This window comes from Notechis scutatus, chromosome 5 (assembly GCF_049901735.1).
Source record: "Notechis scutatus isolate UNSWTSFEM ecotype Mainland chromosome 5, rNotScu1.2, whole genome shotgun sequence".
Taxonomy (NCBI): domain Eukaryota; kingdom Metazoa; phylum Chordata; class Lepidosauria; order Squamata; family Elapidae; genus Notechis; species Notechis scutatus.
In genome coordinates, this window is record NC_142013.1 from 94,105,114 (window position 1) to 94,122,538 (window position 17,425).

At 41.2% G+C, this 17,425-nt stretch overlaps 1 protein-coding gene across 1 annotated transcript in view; it reads right to left on the reverse strand.

Moving 5' to 3' along the window:
• Window positions 1-17,425, reverse strand: part of GPC6 (glypican 6) — an 883,277-nt gene that overhangs the window by 9,212 nt on the left and 856,640 nt on the right. The window contains exons 5-6 of the mRNA XM_087967695.1: window positions 3,677-3,807; window positions 754-897 (exon numbers count right to left, since the gene is read on the reverse strand). Coding sequence (XP_087823821.1) covers window positions 754-897; window positions 3,677-3,807 — 275 coding nt within the window. The remainder of the gene's footprint in view (window positions 1-753; window positions 898-3,676; window positions 3,808-17,425) is intronic.

Here is a 17,425-nt window from a genome sequence, read left to right on the forward strand (position 1 = left end):
ATGCTGCCTTCGGAGATTGTGGAGGCTGGAAGCAGTGATGAAGAGGTCCTCGAGGAGCCTGTGCCCAGTGCGCATGCGCGCAGGGCTGCTCAAAGGGAAGAGCAGCTGCAGCAGCATGGGCAACTTGGTAATAAGGCTGCAAGGTAATTGCCCCTCCCTTCAGAGATAAAAGCCAGCTGAGAAACCGGAGTTCTTTGCAGGAAGCAAAGAAGTTTTTGCACTCAAGCCTTGTGGATGTTTGGACTCTCTTATTTTGTGTTTGGAGACTCTTTGTGTTTGAAATATTTCTTGGCAACTTTATCTAGTGTTCTTAGCAGCCTTGCACAACCTTGGCAAGGCTCCTTCTTATCAGAGACAATTAGTTTGAAACAGCCTTTTAACCGGGAAGGGACGGAATTTGTAAAGAATCATTAAAAGGTTTTGCTGTTACCTCCATCTGGTGCTTGTTTCCTTGGAACAAGGTTTGGGTCAGAACATGGGTGGGTGGCTTCCCCATTGACTTTGCTTGTTGGAAAGTTGCAAAAAAGTGATCACACGACCGTCATAAATGTGAGTTCGTTGCAACCGTCATAAATGTGAGTTCGTTGTCAAGCATCTGAATGTAAATCACCCCTATAGGGATGCTGCAATGGTCATAGGTGTGAAAAATGATCATAAGTCGCTTTTCTTCTGTGCCTCTGTAACTTCAAATGGGTTTTAAGTGAATTGCTGTAAGTCGAGGCCTACTTGTACATGATCACAGAAGGTACTTACCAGCCTGTCCAAGCTGGTGCCAGCAGCAGTTGTTGGTCTTTCTTCCGGGTTATAAGGTCGAAAGCGAGCGTTGAAGTTTTCAGGAATGGATCGAGAAGATCTTACGCCTGGAGCTGGTTTAGGCTGTCCACACCCTTGGAAAACCTACAAGAACAATGTTCAGTTACACACAAAAGAACCACTGAAACAAGAATTCCAATCATTCATTTTCTGTCTGGATAAAAACCTAGCATATGTTACAAAGCTTGAAATGTTTGAATCAATAGAATTTATCTTTACTTGCTATGCAAAACTTCAGTGGATTTATTGGCTAAAGGTCATCTATCAACCAATATACTGTAATTTCACAAATTTCAGGTTAGCATTAACTAAATCTGAACTGAAAGCTCCTATCTGCTGTGTCAGATAGGCCTTGGTTCATGAATGCCATGTTTGAAATGGTTCTGGTTTGGGTTTTCAATCCACACATAGGCTGAACAATGGCTTTGCAGTTTGCCAATTGCTGTTTTCAGCGTCAATTACCTGAGCAAGGGCTGTTTGAAAGACCATACTGCAATCTCCTGAAATTCTTAGGCTTTGTTCTTTTAAGACTGTGCACCTGTTCTAGTCTCACTGGTCAGACTTTTTGTTCTGGAACTTCACAACTGCCCCATTTTCCATGGAAATGTGATCTTTTTTTTAGCAACAACTGCCTATTTCATAACCCATTTTATAATACTGTATGGGAATACATTTCCCTGGCAAACTCAGTGGTTGAGGCCTTTTTAAAAAAAAATAAAAAATGAACACACTTGGGTTTCTAAATAGAACAGAACTGAACTAAGAGATATTCAGGATAAAACTAGACATTGGTATTAAACCCTACTAATGTTTGGTCAGAAAAGGCATTTACATTAATAAAGGAAAATAATAATAATAAATGTCCTGAGAATCACAAAACTGCGAAAAACTATGGAATTTTAATAAAATAGGGGCAATAACAGGCTTATGTTTGACTAGAATAGTGGAGAAATCTTTCTACTCCAATGTGTTGCAACTGAATATTAATATTCCTTAGATGAAGGAAGCACATATGGATGATTATGAATGAATGAGGATTATGATTTGTCATAAAACTTCAGCATAAGTTATGATACAGTTAGGTGAGTCTAGAAGACTTGAAATTAGGAGGAAATTAAGCTAATGGGTGCTACTTACTATTAAATCAGAGACTCTACCAACATATCACAAACTACAGTTGTCTGTACTGAGATCAGGTAGGGCTAGAGGGGTATGGATCTAGATGAATAATTTATCCCATTTTTTAATCATGTTAGATATTAAAAGCCTGTTACACTGGCATATATGAGTGACCCTGTCATGAGCTTGTCAGAAGTATTGCCAAGAAAGTAATTTGTGAGTAAACGAAGAGATAAGGTATGTGTTCTCCTAGAGCAACTGATACCAATGGAAAAAATGTTGGCTGAAGCAGTGGGAACTTTGCGACAAAGTGACCAGGTCATCTTGAACTTCAAGATTCTATAAGAAATGGAACTGAAGCCCAGCTGTACATACTAGTTTTCATGAAAGCCAATATTAATAAGCTTAGAGAAGAACTAGGTGGAAACTTATGGATAAAAATCCCAGGTCAGAAGATCCAAAGATGGCTTCTAAACAACATACTTTTGTGTGTGTGTGTAGCAATAGCAATAACACTTAGACTTATATACCACTTCATACAGCCCTCTCAAAGCAGTTTTTGCCCACAACAATCTGGGTCCTCATTTTACCAGCCTTGGAAGGATGGAAGGCTGAGTCAACCTTGAGTCGGTTAGGATCGAACTGCTGGCAGTCAGCAGAATTAGTCTGCAGTACTGCATTCTAACCACTGTTCCACCACAGCTCTTACAGAGGATATATTTTCACTATGGAGCCTTCATCCTATTGCTAAGGCAGGGTGAAGTTTGATCAAGATGATCTGCCAACAAAATGATGTCTTCCACAGGAAATCAAAAAACAAACTTCTCTGCAAACATTCCATGTTTCATAGAGGGAGGCTTCAGTTGGGCTCCTTCCTACATGCCTGGAGATTCTGACCTCTATGGCCATTTATATTTTTACTGTGACATCTCCCCCTGCCCCTAAAAAAGAGTGTAGTGGTTAAGACTCCTGGCTACAAACCAGGAGACAGTGAATTCTAGTCCAGCCTTAGGCATGACTTTGGGCCAGTATCTCTCCCTCAGCTCTAGAAAGAAGGTAAGGGCAAACCACTTCCAAAAATGCCTTGCCAAGCACGCCGTAGGAATAACCCAGGCAGTCGCTGAGAATCAAAAGCTGACTCAAAGGCACAAACGAACAAGTAAACAAACTTTTCTAGCATCCTTTCCTTTTGCTTCCATTGAACATTCTGCCCAAGGCATTGCATTTTTAGGAAGGACATTGACAAATTGGAATGTATTCAAAGGAGAAAAATCAAGTTGATATGGCTAGATAGGGGGAAAAAACACCCATGAAAAACAGGCAATAATATTTAACTTGGAAAAGAGAAGACCTGATTTTCAAACATCTGCAGGGATGTCATGGAGAAGAATCCTAATCCGTGATTGTTATTGTACCCTTATTGTACCCTATGCTTATTGTATCCTATGACCATTATTAAGTGTTGTACCTTATGATTTTTGACTCTTGATGAATGTATCTTTTCTTTTATGTACACTGAGAGCGTTTGCACCAAGACAAATTCATTGTGCATCCAACCACACTTGGCCAATAAAGAATTCTATTCTATTCTATTCTATTCTATTCTATTCTATTCTATTCTATTCTATTCTATTCTATTCTATTCTATTCTATTCTATTCTAAAGAATTGCTCAACAGACATGAATGCAATATAGCCTTCTAGTATGCTATCTATTCCAAACATTTAATAGCAAAAATTGATACCTTTCCAGTCACATGCACACTGTTTTCTTGCATGTTCATAATGGCTTCAGAAATTTTGACATCAATGGGATCCATAACTGACTCAATGTTGAATGGTCCCTCTAGTCTGTCTGCTACCAAAAGCATGGCATCTGTTAAAGAACAAATGAGTCGGTCATTAGATAATCAGTAACTGTGGAACTTCACGCGTTATGCTAAATCTTGCAATTATCTCAGGTCAAAGTAATGAAAACAAGCTAGTCTCTTATTTGCCATACAGAATTCACAGAATGCATGAACAAATGAAGCAGATTTTTAACAGGCCCTCACAGTGCAATCTTGGCTCCAAAAATCTGCATTGCTTTAACTACTGTATATTTCAGGAGTCTCATCCGAGATGTATTGCAGGTGTATCTGGATGACATTGAAGGCGTGTTTTTCAGCTGGATGCCTACTCTTAAAACACAGTTATGGGGTGACTGTCTTCAGTGTGGACTCTCAGTCTGCATAGCAGGTGTGTGTAGCAGGTGTGTTGCATGCTAAAGTTGGATGGCCCACGGAGACTCCTTTCAGCAGACAACAGGATTGCCTGCCCTGCTGAGTCTCACTTTCCACTTCTCTTCTGAGTCACAACTGTTGTGTTCATGTGGATGAACAGGAGAGTTAATTTCTTATGCAATTATTCCCTCTACCCCCTCCATCCTTTGTTAACCTCACTTGAGAGAAATGGGAATAAATTTCCTTTTCCCATCCAGTAAGTGCACCTATTCAAATGAGTGTTTCTCCACGGCTATTCAGGACAAATGATTCTGACAAACAGCCACTTTGATCAAAAGAACCATGGATGGGGATAGGTGCCTGGTTTTAGGCAGATAAGAAAAGACAATAATCAATCTTTTTGTGTGTGTAGCCCCAAAGTTCCATAACTTTATACACTATCCCCCAACACCAAAAATTCCTGATATATAGGAAAGCTCCAACTAAGGAATAAGAAGCAGCTTAAAACTTTTCTCCCCTAAAGCCATCTGCTGTCATCGGTACGTAAGAAAAGAAAAAAAAAAAGACAACTGAGAGTTGAGAAACTGAATTAATTAAGAAATGTACGTTATACTTTTTCATGCAGCAAAGACAAAAGATTCTTTTGTCATTACACCTGAAACAGATAATTTGCTAAATAATTCATTCCTAGATTTATCCATCATACAAATGAAACCTGATAGAAACCAACCCTTGGTGGATAAGTCTAGAGTTTTGCACAAGGCACTGAAAACTTCAACTTGACATAGCAGGATCGTGTAATTAAAGCAGCTGTTCTCTCTAACCCCAAGGACTCCATTTCCTTGCAATACAAAATGGGATAAATATTGGATTCTTGCCATGATGTACAGGTACAAGCCAAGTTTGATGCTTTGGGCTTTTTACAAAATGCAGCTTGATGTGGGAAGATACGATTTATGATACCACTGGGGCTACACAAGCTCATTTGTCTAATTACACACCATTCTCCGGGTGTGTAATACGAGGTGATGATGTACCCATACTGTCCTTGTTACAGTATACCTCTGACAATCTGAACCACTGCCAGCTTATCCATCAACTTACTTAGTATTCTGGAGCTTACAAGTGTTTCTTTACCCCAGCCCGGAATTATTTTGGCCCCCCTGGAACAGACTGGATGATAAATTCTGGGTCAAAGACTTTGTTAGTTAATCAGTCTTTTCAAACAATTTGCAGACATCGGAGGGCTCATAGATTTAGCATGACCATGTACACACTACCTTTAAAAAAGCAATAATAATTTAAAAGCAAATATTTTGTTTAATTTTCTTTCTATATTCATATCTTTGCATAAAACATCTTGACAGGAATTAGTCAGTAGTGGTTTGGCCCACTTCAGCTGAACCGATAGTAAAAAAAACAGCTACTGGTTCAGCCGATATATTTTTCTTTTTCCTCCCAACGATCAACTGTTCCATTGATCAGCTCTGCCAGGATCCCCCTCGCTGCCTTTCTGCTTCGTCCAGGAGGCTTCCCTGAGGCCCAGAAGGCAAAAAGGGGAGCGCAGGCCCCCTGCGCCATGCCCACCTAGCCACACCCACCTAGCCACTCCCACAGAATCAGTAGTAAAAATATTTGCATCCCACCCCTGGAATTAGTGTTTTTGTAGCTGAGGGGTCTTTGGTGTACTCTCAACTTGGTTTTCTTGCAGACGTTTTATTATCCAAGCTAGGTAACATCATACAACGCTACTGTAGGTAATGCTAGCATTGATAACATTACCTAGTTTGGGTAATGAAAAATCTGCATGCTTCATGCTACACTGAATGTGGAATGACAGAACCATCTCCCATCTCAAAGCAAGAAGGATTTTGTTGGCTATCTGAAGAAAAGAAAAGAAGGGAAAGGAAATTGTTCCAAGTCTGCTTGCCACTGTACTTTTTTTCACAGGTGAAGGCAGAAAAGCAGAAGGGGAATCCTAGAGCCAATTATGAATGTCTACAAAGAGTATATATATTAAAGATTTTTAAACAAGACAGTAGATTAAACGGATTCTTTCTTTTTTTTTGTAAAGCAGTGTTACTATTTCTTCATCACAATAGTTTATGTATTATCTTTTTCTTTTGTAAAATGTTTACATCTTATTGGTCTCCAAAGAAGCTATTGCTTTCTTACTTCATTATCTTTTGAGCAGAAATCTATCTTGGCTCTTTTTCTGAGTTCCCCCATGTATGGTAAGACACACTGGTGTCTTTCAGGCAAATTAGAAAATTAATAAAAGCAAATTAATATTTGTTCTGGCCAAAATCCAAGCTGAACTCCCATGTGAAAGTGTTAGGCATATGCTTAGCTTGACAAGCGAAATTAATAAGAGGTGGGCTATAACCCTACGCACCATTACTTGGGAGAAACTGTAATTGATCTCAGCAGGATTTTTTAAATAGATTTTCATCTGCTTGTTTTGCTGAAATTATGTTCACCTTTGGCCATAACCAGCCATACCTTATGGGTTTAAAGGTGATTGCAAAAACGCCACTACAATATTTTTATCTGCAGTGATATTTCAGATGGAATGTAACAAAAACTCATAATTTAATGGAATTGCTCTAATGATGGGCTTCTGCAATATGGTTTAGAGAAAGGTAACACCTGAATTAAATTGATTCACGGGAAGTCATTTCTAATTAATATAATGTTAGCTCTCTGAATTATATCAAAAACTCTACTTTTTAAAACATAAATTGAAAACCCTGTAACTTACAGTGCACTTTTTTGGGTTTGAAAAATTAATATACGAACGGCACAGATATCTCTCCCTTTTTGCTTACTGAAAGCACTGAGCATTTGGTTTTGGTTTTATCTTACAGGAATCCAGAGTTGTTAAAAAGGACTGTGTCATCCTGTTTTCAAAGGGCATGTTGTTTACGTGTAAAAGCTATAATTTATAGTAGACCATTGTTCACAGGAAATGGCTACTGCACAGCTGCCTTTAGATCAAGAGTCTCCTCCCCGGGCCACTGGCCATGGGCCATTGAGAACTGGGCTGCACAAGTGGAGAGCAAGGGGACAAGGTCCCACCTTGTGCAAGCATTGCCGTGAACATTGTGGGTGCTTGTACGTGCGCACATGCACATGTGCTTATCCCTCCCACAAAATCATCCCCTCTTTCCTCCTCCCTCCCCCCGCTCTGGCATGCCAACCCGGAAAAAGTTGGGGAACTCTGCTTTAGACCATTTCAGACGTGTTATTTGTTTAATACGCCATTCCTACCACAACCACTCAACCTGCTGAAGAATATCAGGAGTGTACGTCCAGGGTTTATATTCCCAGTGGGGTCACCCAAGGCACAAAAGTCATATCAGTTGCCCAACGAAAGATAGCGGGGATTTATATCAAGCAGCATCAAATACAGAAAGATCCTGGAGACAGAAGATCACTTTGGTGACAATGGCAAAGATGCCAACTTAAAGCAACAGGAAACCCCTCCTGCATTTTAACCAATGAAATCATATGGATAGAAAATATAAAATGATTGATGACACAGTGATCTCATGGTTGGAGGGCACTCAACATGGTACTGAGAAAGAGTTAAGGGTCTTTCAGCATATTAATTGTGTTTATGATGTAGCTAGACATTGGAATGTTTGGTTGATGTTACCACACCAGAAAAGAAAACCCAAAGCTGCAAACACAGAATTACCAATAAAGGAGAGTATTTGTAGCTCAGTGTTGAAATGAGGGACCCCTGGTGTTCTCTGAGCATGGTTTTTTTTTTTAAAAATAATGCATAAATTTTATTACTTAAACTAGATAACATTATCAGTGCTAGTGTTTGCTAGTGTTAATGGAAGTGGTCTTGGGGTGGTGGTAATGAAATGTCATCATTTATTTTATTTATTTATTTGGTTTGTCAATCGCTTACAAAATAATAGGTATAAGTATAAACATGAGTAAGAATACAGAAAATAGGTATGATTAAATGGGGACAATAGGATAGGGATGGGAGAAGGCGAGAATGAGATCTACCGCCTAGCCAAAAGCAGACACAGGAAGACCCTGGACATTGACCAGTTTCATGGGATCAACGACGAAAGGGGAAATTTGATCGTCAACCCCAGAGACGCTGCCGAGAGGTGGCGGCATATCGAGAAGATCTCCACCGAGGAGTTCCCACACCCACGAACCGCGAGGTGACCCGTCGAAGGCCCAGTCTCAGGCATTCATGCCAGCGAGGTCACCGGCGCCATCAAGGCCATGAAAAACGGTAAGGCAACAGGACCAGGCGACATCCCTGCCGACTTCTGGAAAAAGGCACTACCGGGCTCGGCATTGTGGCTGTGCGAGCTGTTCAACAACATCGTCTCCACGGGAATAGTGCCACACGACTGGTACCGCAGCACCACTGCTCCGATCTGGAAGGGAAAGGGCAGCCCAGCGGACTGCTCCAACTACAGACCGGTCAGGTTACTGTCACACACTATGAAGATCTTGACACGCGTCCTCGATAAGCGCATTGGGACATCGTCAACATCAGCGTCAACCAGGCCGGATTCATCAAGAACTGCGGCACCACCGATGCCATCTTCGGTGTGCGGATGCTGATGGAGGCTCACAGAGAGAAGAAAATCCCGCTCCACACCGCCTTCTTGGACTTGGAAAAGGCCTTCGACCGAGTCCCGCACGATCTCATCTGGTACGCACTGCGAGATCACGGCGTGCCCGAGCTACTCGTACAATGGGTCCAACTCCTATACAGATGTCACAAAAGCCGTGTAAAAGCGGCAGCTGGGATATCAGAGGAGTTCAATATCACCGTCGGCGTACACCAGGGCTCTGCTCTCTCACCACTGCTGTTCATTCTGGTGATGGACACAATTACACCACGACCTGCACACGCCCGCCCCATGGGCGCTGCTCTACGCCGATGATGTGTTCCTGGCCAACCTGCGCAAGGCTGAACTCGAGCACCTAGTCCAACAGTGGCACGACCGCCTCGAGCAGTTCGGGCTCGGTTGAACCTAAAGAAGTCCGAATACCTGACCACTGACAACGGCGACAGGCTCCATCCACGTGAACGGGCAGGAGCTACGCACGCCTCCACCTTCAAGTACCTGGGAACTACTCTTGGGAAGAAGGCCTACTACAAACTGAGGTGGCAGCCAGGATCAACGCAGCGTGGGGCAAATGGAAGTCCGTCACGGGCGTCCTCTGTGACAAGAAGATGCCGATGCGCCTGAAGGCGAAAATCTATAACTCTGTGGTGCGCCCGTGGCCATATACGGCGCAGAGTGCTGGCCGACGACCAAAGAAGTCGAAAGCAGACTCCAGACAATGGAGATGCGAATGCTCCGATGGTCGGTAGGCCTCACCCTACTCGATCGCGTCAGGAATGAAGAAGTGCGCAGACGGTTCAACGTCGTGCCCATCCCCACGGTCATGAGGCAGTCCCGGCTACGATGGTTCGGCCATGTGAGTCGCGCCAAGGAAGAATCCATCATCAAATCTACGATGAAGGTGATTGTCGGAGGAGCGAGACCCGCGTGGTAGACCTAAGCAACGCTGGATGGACACGATCAAGGCCGATCTAGAGACCGCGAAGGCAGACCCGACATACGTGGCAGACAGAGAGGCGTGGAAGCAGTACTCAAGGACATTAGCGGACCTCGCCAGAGCGCGAGACAAACGCTGAAGAAAAAGAAGAAGAAGAAGAAGAAGGATAGGGATGGGAGGCACGATGGTGCACTTATGCACGCCCCTTAGAGACCTCTTAGGAATGGGGTGAGGTCAATAGTGGATAGTTTGATAGTTTAAAGGGGGGGTTGAGGATGTAACAACAGAGTCAGGTAGTACATTGACCACTCTGTTGCTGAAGTCGTACTTTCTGCAATTAGGTTTGGAGCGGTTAACATGGAGTTTGTATCTGTTGTGTGCTCTTGTATTCTTGCGGTTGAAGCTGAAGTAGTCATTGACTGGTAGGACATTGTAGCAGATAATTTTGTGTACTACGCTTAAATCCAACCGTAGGTGGCCTAGTTCAAGATCATGAAACAACCAAGCTCAGAGAGAACCAAGAACCCCCTAAAGGCAGATTTACAGTGGAAACATGGACTGTTAGAAGCTGAACATGAGAAGATTCAACAGAGTGGAACATGAAATCAATCAATCACCCACTGACTTCTAGGCATCAGCAAATTGAGATGGACTGGAATTGGTCACCTTCAGTCAGAACAACATCAAACTCAGGACATGAAAAACAAAGAAGTTAGGAGTGGTATAACAATAACAGTGCTTGGCTGTAATGCTGGACAAATAAATAAAATTCTTTTAAAAATAACAAGAAATTGCCATGAAATCTGAACCATGGTAGAAAAAAAGTCTCTCATTACTGAAAAAGAGCTGGAAAGATCTGTTTTAAGAGATTATAAGCTGTCATTTGACAAACTAGTAGTGTCAGAGCTGCTATCATTGGCCGAGGATAGACTTCCAGTGTGCCATGCACTATAGGGGAGGGAGCTGGATGGGAAGAGCAACAGTGATTGCTCATCATACCTTCCAGGCACAAGTCAAGGTCAAACCATGGAGAATGGAATGGAATGGCTAATGGCTCACTGACTAGCTGCCAAGGAAGAGACATTTCCCAAAACAGTTTATTCAAAGTTAATTGGACAATATGGGATTTACAAAAGGGAGGGACTGGTGAGGAACTGGTTAACCAGGGAACTTTGGCACATGAATACTTAGTTCTGGCTTTGCTGTACAATAGTCCACTTGGTTTTTAGTAAAAGTATACCTTTCACTACAACTGGAGTCAAGGGTCTTCCTTTACTAAGGAACCAAGTCAAGGCAGGTCTGAAAACTGGGTTTTTCATGATTTCCCTTCGTCTCTCAGAATCTAGACCAAAAGTCAAATACAAATGACAGGGTTGCCATGACATGCAGTATAAATACTTTATACTATTATCTTTTTGTTGTTAGGTCCTGAATTTTTTTGTTTTAGGGAAGGGGTTTAAGATGAACATTAATGCTATGCAACCATTTCCAAGAAATCTCAGATATAATCTCTGATATATGTGTGTGTGTGTCTGTCTCTCTCTCTCTCTCTCTCTCTCTCTGTGTATACAGTAGAACTTCTGCAGTGGTGGGATTCAATTTTTTTTTTACTACTGGGCATGACTTGGTGGGTGTGGCAGGGGAAGGATACTGTAAAATCTCCAGTCAGAGGTGGTATTTGCTGGTTCTCAGGACTACTCGAAATTTCCGCTACCGGTTCTCCAGAACTGGTCAGAACCTGCTGAATGCCACCTCTGAACCTCTGGTCATGAACATTTCTGACCACGACCAAATAGGGTTCTGACCAAAAAAATTCACAAAAGTTTTGAATCTGGTCATGAACACATACTTGGGTGGCGATCGAACATGACCCCTGACCCAGAAATTCCTGAAGACAAATCATTAGAAGACAAAGAAATTGCCAAAGTATGTAATGAATTATGTCATGACCAGAGGTTCAGAGTTGGTATTCAGCAGGTTCTCACCAGTTCTGGAGAACCAGCAGCAGAAATTTTGAGTAGTTCAGAAAACTGGCAAATCCCGCCTCTGACTGGAGATTTTACAGTATCCTTCCCCTGCCAGGCCCACCAAGCCAGGCCCACAGAACCGGTAGTAAAAAAATTGAATCTCAACATTGCTATATGCATATATTTAATTATAATTAAATCAACAGTGGTGGGCATTGAATATGTCTGTTCATATAAACAAGGCTGAGAAAAGGCTTCCTTGAGATTAAAGTGCCGATTGATTGGTTGATTGCTGAATTCGTACCTCATTTTTCCTCTGTGGAGTTCAGAGCAACATACTTAGAAATGGCTAGCTATTTCTTGTCAAGGAAAGGAAAATGAACTAGATTATACAAAATGTTATACAGTATCTAAAATGTTAAATGGGTCAACAGAACATCAAATATGAATGCAACTAAAATGGAGATTTCATGAGCTCACCATTAAATGATTTGCAGATACAGAGTGGGGAAAAAAATCCAGCTTTTTTTTCTGCCCTAACAGAAGCAATCAAGAAAGCAAGATTCATCTGGAGATGACTTCAGAAATGTTGGGTAAAGTCTTAAGGACTCTTTCTGATTCTGTTTTGCACTCTAATTTTCCAGTGCTCTGTTTGGGTGAATTTTCTTCAAATTCCCAAATTCCCAAAGAAGATCATGCAAGATTAGCAGCTGATTGTGCAAGCCGAAGTGTGATTCAAAAATTGCTCCGTTCCTTTCCAAGCCAATCCGTTCTCTAGGACTGTGTTTTTCAACCACAGCAATGCTAAGATCCATGGACTTTAACCAATGTTGGCTAGGGAATTTTGTGGGTTGAAGTCAACACAACTTTCACATTGCTGAGGTTGAAAAACACTGCTCTAAAGCATGTGGCCCTCCCATCATTTAGCCAGATATTCAATGAATGGCTTTGCTTTCGCACAATCTATTCAGAATTGAATGGCATCGGCCCTCTCAATTCCTGGCAAATAGATGGGGAAGAAATGGAGGTAGTGACAGATTTTATTTTCCTGGGCTCCAAGATCACCGCAGATGGGAACTGCAGCCAGGAAATTAAAAGACGCTTTCTCCTGAGGAGAAAAGCTATGGCAAATCTAGACAGCATACTAAAAAGCAGAGACATCACTCTGCCAACAAAAGGGTGTATAGTCAAGGCTATGGTTTTCCCAGTTGCAATGTATGGCTGTGAAAGTTAGACCATAAGAAAGGCTGAGCACCAAAGAATTGAGGCCTTTGAACTATGGTGCTGGAGAAGACTCCTGCGAGTCCCTTGGACTGCAAGGCGATCAAACTGGTCAGTCCTAGAGGAGATCAACCCTGACTGCTCTTTAGAAGGCCAAATCCTGAAGATGAAACTCAAATACTTTGGCCACCTAATGAGAAGGAAGGACTCACTGGAGAAGAGCCTAATGCTGGGAATGATTGAGGGCAATAGAAGAAGGGGACGACAGAGAATGAGGTGGCTGGATGGAGTCACTGAAGCATCAGGCATGAGCTTAAATGGACTCCGTGGGATGGTAGAGGATAGGAAGGCCTGGAGGAACGTTGTCCATGGGGTCACGAAGGGTTGGATAATACTTTGCAACTTACAACAATTTAGAACCAAAAACCCTGAAGGGATTTTAAGTTCTGTTCTGCTCTGCTAGTTGAAACCATAGTGTAGTTGCACACCAGCTACTGGTCAGTCATTGGGTGCACAACAGTGGTAGGATTCAATTTTTTTTACCACCGGTTCTGTGGGCGTGGCTTGGTGGGCATGGCTGGTAAAGGACACTGTAAAATCTCCAGTCAGAGGTGGTATTTGCTGGTTCTCTGAACTACTCAAAATTTCTGCTACCAGTTCTCCAGAACTGGTGAGAACCTGCTGAATACCACCTCTGGTGCACAAACAGATGTTTCATTTTATCTGTATTCTCTCGATAATTCAACTCTAATACCAGTACATCTATTGTCTCATAATGTTTTCACCCAGACTAACTAAATAAGAATCTCCATAGACATTTAAATAAAAATAAGGGTGCCAACTATTCCTGCAGCAGATCAAGTAGATGGTTCACTTCTGATTTGCTCTCATCAAAGCAGATTTGCCAAGTGAAAAACAAGGGATCAAAGCCATCCCTTGTTTTTATTTGGGCTGCTTCTCTGGCCTTTCAGTGACCTTTAAACACAATACAACGCACAACAGAACCTGCTTGCCTCAAAGCAAAGCAGCTGGTGGAGGACAATTGGACCCCTTGGATGGTTCTGAAGGAGGAACAGAGGTCTCTGCTGCTTTGCTTCCTGCACCAAGATGGAGTGTACGGTTTCTGTAGCCAACATAAAGCACAGTGACAAAACTCTCCTTGCAAAGACATAGAGCCTTTTCCCTCCAAGAATGTTATTAAAATTACCATAATATAAAATACAAAGGAAACTAAAGATAATAAGAAAATGGGGAAGGAAAAGAAAGGGGAAAGGGGGAAAGAAAATAAAAGCACTGACTTCCCTTTTTTCCCCTTGTGCAGTAAAGTATAAAATAGAATTACAGCTTCACGTTTTTTACTTTCCCACTAGCCATTTCTATAACAACAAACTAGATTAATCAGAAAAACCCAAGTCAAGAGTTCATTTTTTTCTTAGCACGACCACAAAGTCCAGAAATGGTTTCCAAGTAGAGATAAAGCGGGATATGTTCTTTTCTCTAGTTTAAACAGCCAAGTTTTGCCATTTCTGCTATCTCCATCACTTTTTCCATCCATTCTGCTGTTTGTGGGGATTGACGTATGCAACTGAGATTTAGATATCATTATGGAGATTTAGACATCTTTGCATAGAAAAAAGAAGGTCATTAACATAAAAGATATTGAAAGATGCTTTCACTACCGGAACCTGCCAAAATATCAATTAAATGCGGCCTCTACTTTTCCTTTATCTTCCTAGTCCTTTAGCATAGTTAGTGCCTCTAATTCTCCACCTACAGTACAATATTTTTTACATTTATAGGAACTTGACCATAATTCAGGAGTGGATGCTTTGTAATACATTTGTTTTTAAGTACCATAAAGACTTTTTGTTGTTTTTGCTACAAAAGACTAACACGTTGAGTTTCAAACATAGTTTTCTTACATATGTAAGGAATATCCTTTTTTTCCCCTCACATTTTTGTTGCCAAGCTGATTAATGATGTGGTGATATTGATCCTTTAATGTTATAGTATGCATTTGCACTTCTAATTATGTTTGCATAATAAATACAAATAAATTTCAAAAGTAAGATGTGTAATCTATTTGAAAGTGATTAACCCAAATCAGCAAAAATATCACGTTCCCACATTGATTTGAAAAGAGTAATGAATTCCAATTTAGTACAACAGTCAATTACCCAGTTCTTCATTTACTAGTTTAATTATATATGAAATCTGTTGGTGGGTGAAATACATGGGCATAATATAAAAAGACAATAACAATTCATTTTATTTGTTTAAAAAGTCTTTTATGCAGGCTTCATCCCTGATGAGCTCATGTCATTTTCTTGGCTACGGTATGGATATAGGGCATAACTGCTTTTTTCTGAAATATTTCTCCATCTCCCAACCTAACTTGGTGCCCAGCTTCTTTTGCATACATTCTTTCCAGTGTAAGCTTTTCAAAAATGCTGCTTCTTGACAGAGATAGTTTTGGGGAGACATGTGTGGCAAAAAAAAAAATACTTTTTGTGTCTGAATTTTTGACTGCAGAATGATCAGTGCTAATAGACTCTCTTGCTTTTATCCATGCCAATGCAGAGATCAATGCCAAATTCTTTTAACAGCTATACATGCATCCATGGAAATTAATTAGAAAAAGGAGCAATTTACATTACAGCAGAATGAAAGGTAATTATATTACAAGGAAATGGAATCCAATATTAAAAGAAAGCCATGACAAATTAATAACAGAAAAGAAAGCAAAACCTTTACTCCTGTCAAGGAATATTTAAATCTGGCCATGCAAGAACTTGATCCTAATATGACCCTAAACATATCCTTTTTGTCCTTTTACTATAGAAAGCTGGTAGATAATGCTCCATAGTTTTCTCTGCACTTAACAATCATTCATCTTTTGCTCTTGCATAATGAGGCATCATTGCTTTTAGATAACACACTGACATAGTTTATCTGACTGCATCAGATTACCTCATCAAAAACCAAGACATGTTGAAAATAATTATTCTGATCCTTCTGTAAGGGACCATTTCCTGTTTCAGTTTCTTCTTTTTTTTTAAAAAAAAAAAGCTGCTTCGTATCTCCTTTTCAGAAAATCTTTGCAGCTACCAGAGGTTACCTCAGGCCAGAGGTGGTATTGAGCAGGTTCTGACCAGTTCTGAAGAACTGGTAGTGGAACTTTTGAGTAGTTCAGAGAACTGGCAAATCCCACCTCTGACTGGCCCTGCCCCCATCTATTGTCTGCCTCCTGAGTCCCAGCTGATTGGCTGGGACTTCTTTTGTTGCCCTGCACAGGAGAACGGAGCTGGAAAGCAGGTTAGTGGGGTGGGGAGGGAATGGGATTTTGCAGTAACCTTCTCCCAGGAAGGGAATGGAGGTTTTACAGTCTCCTTCTCCTGCCATGCCTACCAAGCCACACCCGCCAAACCACACCACACCCAGCAAGCCACGCTCACGGTAGTAAAAATTTTTGAATCCCACCACTGCCTCATGCCTAAGTCCTCTGGGCCTACTTTCAGTCCAATTTTAAAACAATGTGGACTGCAGAGACAATTATAGTTACTTTTCTGGATCCAATGTGCCTCGGTGTTCCCTGCCAAGTCCCAACAACCAATATTTTTCTGATCTTTTTTGTATCTTTGAATAGATATCCCATTTGCAGAAATCATATCCACCTGAACTTTTTTCCTAAAATTTTACTGGCTTCAAATAATCCTTCATCACAAATCAATGTTCTAAGCACACTTTTTATTCTTCTTGCTTCTTTTATTGTTTCACAAGTTTTTTGTTTTTTTCCTGTAGCTGCTTCTTTTCTGGTTGAAAAAGGCTTACACGATCCCCTCCCCCATCTCCAGTATAATATCACTCTTATTTTGATATGAATTGTTAATGTTTTCTTCAAGATCATTTGTATAGCGAAAGTTTTATGCACAAATCTGCATTCCCATGGCCTGCTTATTCAAGGCTACCTTTCACAATAATTTACTTAGTTTGGGAATTCACACAACGTACTGAATCATAAATGACCTATGGGAGTTGATGGTTTGTACACCTTATTGCAGTAAATTGTAACTGAACTGTGCACAAACACAGCCCCAACATTTCAGACTCAATCCCTGAACTTTTCAAGTATATCTGAGGAAGATTCCTGAAAACGACCCCTGGAGTGCTTTTGATAATCAACAGGCAGACTGACACATTTTGCTAAGAACTGACTTACTTTAACTCCAGCATTCTTGAACAGTAAAATAAAGCATTTGATGTCTTATAGAAACACACCAACCTTGTGGAAACTTACATAGGGATGCAAAATGACGCTCCCCTTCCTTCTCTTCCTCAGGGCTACACAATACAATTTGGAGACCAGAAAGATCCTTGCCTTTAATATCATCTCCTTGACAATTCCCCATGCTCCTCCTTCAACTTTCTTGAAGGGCCAATAATGCAGAAAGTTTTCTCCTTGTAAATCTCCCTAGGGCAACCCAAAATAACACAATAACAGAGTTGGAAGGGACTTTGGAGGTCTTCTAGACCA